The sequence below is a fragment of the Sander lucioperca genome, chromosome 19, assembly GCF_008315115.2.
Source record: "Sander lucioperca isolate FBNREF2018 chromosome 19, SLUC_FBN_1.2, whole genome shotgun sequence".
NCBI lineage: Eukaryota > Metazoa > Chordata > Actinopteri > Perciformes > Percidae > Sander > Sander lucioperca.
This window is the reverse complement of record NC_050191.1, coordinates 26,437,114-26,446,465: the sequence shown is the minus strand read 5'-3', so window position 1 is coordinate 26,446,465 and position 9,352 is coordinate 26,437,114. Positions and strand designations below refer to the sequence as shown.

At 44.6% G+C, this 9,352-nt stretch overlaps 1 protein-coding gene across 3 annotated transcripts in view; it reads left to right on the top strand.

Moving 5' to 3' along the window:
• The first annotated feature begins 1,122 nt into the window (after positions 1–1,122).
• The window catches only part of rev3l (REV3 like, DNA directed polymerase zeta catalytic subunit), a 96,258-nt gene continuing 88,028 nt past the window's right edge, over positions 1,123–9,352 (top strand). The window contains exon 1 of one of the 3 annotated variants that reach the window (XM_035995772.1): positions 1,123–1,803. In XM_035995772.1, the coding sequence (XP_035851665.1) occupies positions 1,665–1,803 (139 nt within the window). In that variant the 5' untranslated portion in view covers positions 1,123–1,664. The remainder of the gene's footprint in view (positions 1,804–9,352) is intronic. The other 2 variants (XM_035995770.1, XM_035995771.1) reach the window with 2 other exon arrangements.

The following is a 9,352-nucleotide window of genomic DNA, read 5'->3' as shown; positions in this document are numbered from 1 at the left end:
AGAGGAAGAAATGTGGCCTGAACCATTTAGGAGTGAAAACTGGCTCTACTGAATTCAATAGCTGATTTTCAATCCATGCACACATTTTACACCATCATTCTAGAAACAATGAACATTCTAGACTCCTCTTACCCTAACCCTACTAACCATGTGTTAACTTCCCCTTTCTTATAAAACAGAAAAGTAGTAGATAGCCAGGTTCTGCAGCAGCACTCACCCAGAGGCCATTCATGTACTTAAGTCTTAAATTTCTCATGTTCATAAAACACTGTGATGGTATCTTTGCAATGGTATACACATCATAGTTGGTGTGTGGTGCTGTTCCCATGGGAATGCTTGTTTTGTTTATTTAGCCTATTATTTAATGCATAATGGGTTCATTGCTGACTATGGCCATGTTATGTTCTTACCACTTGTTTCATATGTTAGTGTTGTCATTGTATGTGATAAGATTTTGTTATGTGAGCTCAACAAAATGAATTCGAAATAAAGCATTGAATGTTGAATCTGTATTCTGGGGTCTTCTTCCCGACTGCAGCTGGCCTCATCAACAAGGCCTGGGACCCCCACTGACACTGACTCTCATCCAGCCTCATGATTACTAAAGTGTGGTCTGCAGTATTTTTGTTCTTTTCTCTTATTATGTTTATCGTGACTTTTACGCACCGAAATAGCAAGAGAAATTCCTTGAATGTGAAAACCCACAACCTGTTTCTGTTCTGAATCATCAAGGTTGTATGCTATTATTTTGAAATGCCAAACATGATGCTTCCGGATATTACCGGGAAAATCATGTACATTTTGATTTGCACCGTTTGTACTTAAGGACAACACCAACACAGTCTGTTTAATCGACCCTACCCTTTTAACAAATGTCGAAGGAAGACGTCCAAGACTGTCTCCTGCTTGCGAAAGAAACGTCTGCGCACTACCGTGGTTAGCCGGCTAGGCAGTCGATAAAAGCAGCGACCATAACTGCTGCCCATAAACAACTGTGACAGATGTGAGTCTTCCAAAATAAATCGGTCATTTTCACTGTGGTGCTTTGTGTGACTGCGCTGGTGACGCGTCAACATTGATTTTATTCTGAAAATTTTAGTCGGAAGTACTATTATTAAACCATCTTACTAGCTTGCCTCCTCTCATAGTTAAGCTAATGCGGGCTAGCCTGTTATGGAAGAAGAAGGAGCACAACCGAGGGGCTGTCTGATAAAACGGGACTGGCTGGGAGTTCTGAGGCGTGATAGGGAAAGATAACGCTAGCTACCGGAAGTCTGGGGAACGTCTTCCTGGCGGAAAACAAAAAACACCATAGATAGAGAGCGCTAAATCACGGGACAGCCACAATTATAAGTTCAACATGGACCTGACAGCTGCAGAGCGTCCGGTAATTACTCTCCGCCGTCGAGTTTAGCTCTCCCCGGCCGCAGCTGAACCTAAACGGCGGCACCTCGGGGCGCGCTGGAGCCACGGGAATCTTTGTTCGCGTTTTTTCATGGGACACAACCGGGCTTTCCCTCCGCTTTGTCGTTGTTTTACCGCCGTGACAGCAACCCCCTCGGCTGGTGTCGACTGGCCACCGAGGCGCACGCATCTTATGGACTCCTAACAATAGTTTTTGGGCTTTTCTGACGGTCGGTCCCTCTCTAACGGACGCGGCAGTCATGTTTGCCGTGCGTATCGTCACCGCAGACTTCTATTTGCAAAGTCCCATTAAAGACCTGGACGTCTGCTATTCTGAATTCAGGGAGAGCGAGGTGAAGAAAGTGCCGGTGGTGCGGATCTTTGGAGCAACGCCTGCAGGTTGGACAACTCTCCTGTTTATTATTGTGATTTTTTTTTTTTTTTTTTTTTTTTTAGGGCGCTAATGGTGGCGGCGCACCACGCGGCATGGTACGTGTTTATGACTGCTGCTTGGGAACGCGCGCACACACACAAACGCGTCCGCACTGTATTGTATAGAGGAAATCTAACGGGTCTGGTATGCAAAAATGTCAACAGGAAGATCATGTAGGGTGTTGACACATTGTACCAACGCGGCTTGCACCGCTGTTGCTTTGCATACGGACTGTCTGCAGCGGTGGGAGTCCTCCTCTGCTTCCCCCTCCTCACACGGCTTTGTTTTCGCTCCCCTGCTCCATCGTGGCATGGTGGCGGCGGTCAGCTCTGCTTTAAGGGCTCGACTTGCGCCTAGCTGTCTGCCACATGTGGCATTCAGGGACAGCGTAGGCTACATGCTTCCATTTATGGTGGTTCTATTGTGTTTATAGCAACCTGTAGAGTGTGGACAGGCTAGACTACAACGTGCTGCATCCTTTTTCGGAGCGTTTTTTCATTTTGTCAGTGTAATAATCAGTGTCAATGTAACGTTAGTACAAGCTAAACGACAGCGGTAGATGAAAGGAAACTTTGTTCATGACCATAGTGAAATTGTGTGACAGCAGCAATATTAGCAGCCAAAGAATAGGTATAATAATATCAGTAGCCGAGATTAAGATACTGGTTCTTGAAAGCTCTCTGGTATATTGTGCGCTATAGAAGACTGCAGCGTCTGAAAAGGCAGGAGCCGTCATGACAGTACATTAATATGCAGGATATAACAATGAGGTAGACATGATAAATGAAAACACAATCCTACATTGTGTGAAAATGAACGTGCAGTGCATATTGACATCACAAGCCTAGACAAGGCCTACATGAGAACATGTCATGGCTTGCAGATTCCTGATTTCAAAAAATAAAACGCATCTACACACAAAGGAGGGGCTACGATTTAGAGTAGATTTGTGTTTTCTCTTAGATTTGGCACATGCCATGCTCTCTAATAAACTCATTACAGCCGAGCACTCTGGGTACCTTTAATCCCCACGCTGCAAAACAATAGAATCATTTCCTTCACAATGGCACAGCATTATCCCCCCCAGCCAAATCCTCCAGTGAATGCTGTGCCCTCTCTTCAGTCCTATTTGCCAGGCGAAAACCCCGTTGCAGTATAGTGACTGTGTGTATTTTTAGCAGGGTTAGTTAGTCCCCAGTGGGGGAAAATGGGAGTCAAAACTTGTGCCCATGGGCTGTGGCAGTGCTCCTCTGCAGGAAGACCCGGGAGCAGCGTCCAACAGGATGTACCTCAGTGAGGATTAAGGGATTTAGAGCAGAGAAATGAAGGACTGTGGGTCAGGGTTAGGATGCCAAGCCTAATTTGGTACTGTCATAAACCTGCACTGTTTGCCTGTGGTTGAGCTGATACGAGGGGGCTCACTTACACACACACACACACACACACTCACTCACTCACTCACTCACTCACTCACTCACTCACTCACTCACTCACTCACTCACTCACTCACTCACTCACTCACTCACTCACTCTGCAGCCGAGGTATCTTGTCAGTGAATGAATGTTGAGGAGCAACTCATCAACACTGATTCAAGCACAATGAACACAGCGTTGCATGCAGGCTCTAGAGTCTGTAAACACATTGTTCAGTGTACTGATATGACTCTAATTGTATGATACTGGACTGGATACTGTCTTGGATTTTGGTCATTTGATAATACATGTATCATACCGGCCATATTGTTCCTTTTTTCTGCTCTGGTCTTAATAGATGCATTAATGCCGAGTGCTACTGTACAATTCTCTGAGAATGACCCACTGAGTAAAATGAACATGTTTGGTCAATCACTCAATAATTTATGTAATCGTCTGAATCTGCAAGTCTTTTTTTTTTTTTTTTTTTTTTTAAGCAATAATGCCAAACATTAGCTGGTTTTGCCATCTGAAATGTGAGGATTTTATGTTTTTCTTTGTCTTATCCGATAATAAATTGAATAATTTTGGACTGTTGGTCAGACAATACGAACAATTTGAAAATGTCCCCCTTTTTGGCTTTAGGAAATTGTGATCGACATTATAAAATACTAAAACCCAAAGATATGCATTTTACAATGATATAAAACACGATATACATGAGGAATATAATTGGTAGTAAATAATTAATATCTACCAACCATTTTTTAGCCCTTATCCAGAAAAATGCTTATATTTTTTGCCAATCTAGGTCTTCTCATAGGCCAATTGTGTTCGTCATGACTACGGGGAGGAGTTGAAGTGGGCCGAAACTATCTGAAACTAGGTTCCTGCACCTTGGATTAATAAGTAAATTAATCTAATATGCAGTTTCAGCTCAGTTGGTGGAGTTGTCTCCCAAATCTCTACAACAGAAGTGACAGAAAACGATGCAGGTTACACTGCGTCACGCAGCCGGCTCGTCATTTGGTCACATATAGTCTCACATTGCCAGACCTATTTCCACAGTGCTGTGGGGTAAGGTCTGTCCACTCAGGCATTCTGGGATAGGAGAAAAAAACCACTCTGGGTTGTTTGCATTTCTTTAAACCAATCACAATGGTCTTGGGTGGCGCTAAGCTCCGGACGCAGCAACGGCAGCTCTGCAAAATAGTCTCAGGAAGGAACTTGTTTTGCACTCCGCAAAAGAGAACGCCACATACAATATTAAATTAAGTTAACTGTTCACACAATACAATAACGCAAGCTATTTAAATTAGCTGGAGAGATGGTTAAACGTCATTGGCTCTTACCAGTGTATCTCCGTGTGTACTTCGTCCACAGCAATCCCACCAATCGGTGCCAAAACGTCCCAGTTAGAGTAATGCTGTAAACATATTCTTTGTAAATCTTTACAATCATTCCCTGAAAGAACCACGCTGACCTGCATTATTGCACAATCCAAATCTTCCTCTAAACTTGCCATTTTCAGCGTGTAGCTCGTTAGCTCAAAGGTCGTTGTCGTTTCCCGTAGCGAAGGGAGTTTGAGAACGGCAACACACGGAGAGCGGAAGGTGAGGGTGTTGGGCAATTATCCTGGAACTGTACTTTCGTTGAACCAGACTAGCTCATATACAACCGAGTCTCTTGCCGTTCCTTGAATTTGTCTGACTATTTCAGCGTCGGCCCTCACCAACAAAAGTTCCCGACTCTCGTCTTCTCCGGTTAGACGTTTTCTTTGCCGTCTTCATGTAAATCGCCCTTCATCTTCACCCTCAGATTTTTGTTTTTTATTCGGTTTTGCGCGAGTTGACAGAAACGTCAGCAGCACACTCGCTCGCTGTGAATTATCTGAACAATGACCTGCTCCATTCACACATGGGCTCAGTCGGACCTTACGCAGACTTTGTACTGGGGAGGGTAAAGGCCATTTAATGTGCGGTCCATCTGATTCAGACATTTGCATTAAACATCTCCTCTGGGTAATTTCAGGGTTGCAGTGCATGTGTGAAAGAGGCTCAAGTGAGCCAGCATGCAAAATGTAAACGGATATCTGTACCCCATTGGAGCTTTAAAAGCTTTCACTGATCGAGTTCTGACACAAGTATGTACACAACACATGTTATAAATGTGGTCCGAATTGGACATGTGTTGCCTCAAGTTGCAGTAATGATAAAGGTGTGTGTGTGTGTGTGTGTGTGTGTGTGTGTGTGTGTGTGTGTGTGCTGTGGGTGCACAGTTGGACTTTGCTCTTGCTCAGTTTATGTACCACTTGTGGCGAGTCAGAGTCAGAGTTAGCTCTGCGTTTTTCCCGAAAAAAAATAACATCACCATCTGGAACACATTGAAGCGGAGAGGGATCTGTTCCACTGTAGCTCAGAAACAGGCCACGCCTACCCCAAATGGGTTACTTTGTTTTATTTCCTGTTGTCTTCACGGTGAGTTCCATTGTCTGGCCTGAAGGGAGGAATTCATGAGCAGTTTTGCTTAATGTGTGTCGGCTTTTATCTCATCAGCGTGTTTACCCTGGTGTGGGCGGTCAGCAGTGCATCTGCACCATGTGGCTCTGGATACAACCCCAGGCCTCGTATTCCCTGTCCTTCCCTGACCTAAGCCATGCTCACTCCCACCAATCAGCCCGGTGTAATTCGATGCAACGCTTCCTGCTTCCCCCCCCCTCCCCTCTCTTTGTTAGCATTCAGTGGCCGGTCCTGCCTGTGTTGCTCACTACTGTACACGCATCTGTCTCTAAAATAGCTCCAGAAGAGGGGTGGAAAAAGGAATCCCTTTGTTGTGAAAATTGCACTTGTGATCAGTATCGCGTTATGCTTATTAATAACCGGCTTCATTGCCGTGCTTGTGGTTGAAAATCTGCCTGGGAGGTAAACCGCGAGCCTCTTCTCACACTGCTATGAGTTCTTGTTGTTGTTGTTGTGGTGGCTCCAGCCTTTTTTGAGGTTTGACAGCATTGATCTCCCCCCTTGACGCTGACAAGCGGGGCCCAGACGCACTGGCAGGCCCTGAGACCCACGACAGCAGGAGGCACACTGTTTTGGTTCCTCGCTTGGACATGTGCACTTGAGTGTTTATTGTGTGTGTGTGTGTGTGTGTGTGTGTGTAAGAGCAGAAAAGGAGTAAGTGCATGACCAATTGACCTGAATGAGGGGGGGCCAAGCATGAAGCGCATGGAAGAATAAAACCGAGGGCCTCTTCCTTCCCTCTCCCCCCAGGTTTAGCTCTCTCCAGGGGAACCCTTAATGCCATCTGAAGGAATTCCTCCCGGATCCATTAATAGGATAATAGGCGGATTCAGAAGGACTCTGTGGCTCATTAGGCAGAAGGTCATTGTCCCCTTAAATGTTTACTTTCCTCTCTCCCTGTCAGTTACTCAGGTTCAATTATGGTCCTGTAACTGCTGCTCCCGTTGCTTCTAATTACTTTAAGAATGAGTGAGATGTCTATTTGTTGCTATGGTGTCTCTGGATTGTTCTTATTTAATTTATCAATAGCCCTGGATCTGATATATGTATGATATATGCGCACGTTATGGTGTGGCTCCAAAACGAACTAAAATGGCAAACGACTCATTCATTTTTCACACCTGTTTGGCATTGGCAGAGAAGATTTGGCAAATTTTTCATGGGCGCAACCCACATACTCAGCGCTGCTGCTCAACAGGCTTTCCAACGTTATAAAATGTATTGCCAAAAAGCATTGTTACCACAGAGAAATAATCTACCAAACACAAATTTCCTTACTTTTTGTGCTAAGTTTACATAGAACATTTCGGCCCTGGGTAATCAGGTATTTTATCTGCTGAACCAAAAAATTGTATTTGACAAACCAACCAGATTTAATTGGCAAAGCATTTAGGCTACTGTTCATCTGTATCTTCACTGGTAAACAATGATCATATTCAAAAAGTAAACCTTTGTTTGACTAGTTTATACTGAACCCAGCCATCGCACGCCGCGCTGTCACATCCTGCGCCCCCCACCACCACAAGTACATTTCTTAACCCGTGGCAAACACTGCATGCTATTCATATCTGAATCCTGTATGAATGGCAGCTGTTGTGAAAGGCTACATTCAGCTTCGGACATTATTAGCTACAGTACATCCTGGATTATTTTCAGCTGTGAGTTTCAGTTGACTCCAAAGGTGTCCCGGTCAGTCGCCGACGCACAGTGCCGGGCCGCGGGCACTCGCACCTCTCTGGTGCTGTCATGTTGGTAGCACTGCCATTTCTGTCATGTCTCTGTTGCCAGGGCATTCCAACATCCAAGGCATCTCCACGTGCTATCTGGTTTCAGAGAGGCTTGTCCAGACACAGTGAGGGCAGCCACATTGAAAAGTGTTTAATAAGTAAACAGGCTAAGACCCCTCCCCTACCTTTCCCACAGGCTTGTGTGAACCATGTATATACATGTGCGAGGAGGCTTTGTATCTCCCTGAATACCTTTTTATACCTCAGAGGCTGTATTTGTTCCCATGCTGATTTATCTAAAGTCACTCAACCAGGTGTTTTTTTTTTCCCCCCTGAAAATACCAAGGTGCTTAACCGTGACTGACATCTCTACTATCAGAACTCCACTAGGAATTCACAGCATGAATCACATTTGGCGTGTTGACAAAGGTTGTCGAACTTCCATTGACTGCAGTGCTACAAGGAATTGCTATAATGCCTTTTGCAACTCAAAGTCTCATAATGTATACGCTTGCTTTCCCCCTGTCCTTCTGCTTGTTTAGCCTCTCCGTTTCTCTTTCTCACTGTTTCTCTTTTTGACCTGTTCATACAGAACTGTGCAGCAATGCCACTATGTCTAATGCATACTAGTCTATGTTGACAATGTTTAATTTGCGGAATTGTTCAGGTGCTGCCGGAAATAGCGCCGATTGTATCCAATTTGGCTGGATTTCCGTCACCTTCCCCTTTCTTTGTGTTGGCATTTTAAACTCGAGTTATGAAGACTATGGTTAACTGCTCCTCAGATCTCTGCAGGGTAAATCCAGACAGCTAGCTAGACTATCTGTCCAATCTGAGTTTTCTGTTGCACGACTGAAACAACTTTTGAATGTAAACATGTTCCACCAAAACAAGTTCCTTCCCGAGGCTATTTTGCAGAGGCACCGTGGCTCCGTCCGGCAAGACGTTTGTGATTGGTTTAAAGAAATGGCAATAAACCAGAGCGCGTTTTTCTCCCATCCCAGAATGCTGTGTGGACTAGCCGGACCCTCCTCCGCAGCGCTGTGGAAGAAGGTCTGCCAAATGCGAGACTAAAAGCATCCTGAACTTCACAGCCACATCCTGCGGTTTAAGAGAATAGACAAAGACCCTGTAGTCATACATGTGTTTCGTGCTACTTTCATGTTTCAGTAGCTGTACTAACCAGCCACAGCCAGCAGCACTGACTCCAAGGTAGCCAGCAGTGAGTTCCTTTTGTCTTGAAGGAGCTGTGAGTGTACAACAGCTGCCCCAGTGTCCTTGGTGCTGCTGCGGCCCAGTCAGTCTGATTGATGGCTATAATGGCTCCCACCGGCTTCTCACTAGGTATCCGAAGGCATCAATGGCCTGACACTGCAGCAATCCTCGTCCCCAATGCATCTCCTTTCACCTCGATTCCTCACTCAGGTTGGACGGGTGGCTTTACATTAACATCTGTAGCTGTAGGGTTTGTGCAATTAATCAATTATTTTTTATTTATCACAAAACAGAATAATAAAGAAAAACCAAGTATTTTTTAACATCACGTTTTGCAAGTAAACTCTTATTTTGTCATGTGTTCTGAATGGAAAAAATATGTTCAAACGGGAAAAGTATTAAGGGAAATTTCAGTTGGTTCACAGTTGATTTAACTGTTTCACTGTCTTTTAAGTTCAACTATTCAAACAAAATCTTTCCAAAAGACAATGAGTAATCTTGTTAAAAAAATGTAGCTAGCCCTATGTAGCTATTGGATGTCTTTCTCCACTATTTAAAGGCTGTTCATTATCGTGGAGCAGTGGCGCATACAGAAAGCAGCCCAAGCTCCTGAGGTGCAGGGACTCAACACTGGACATGTT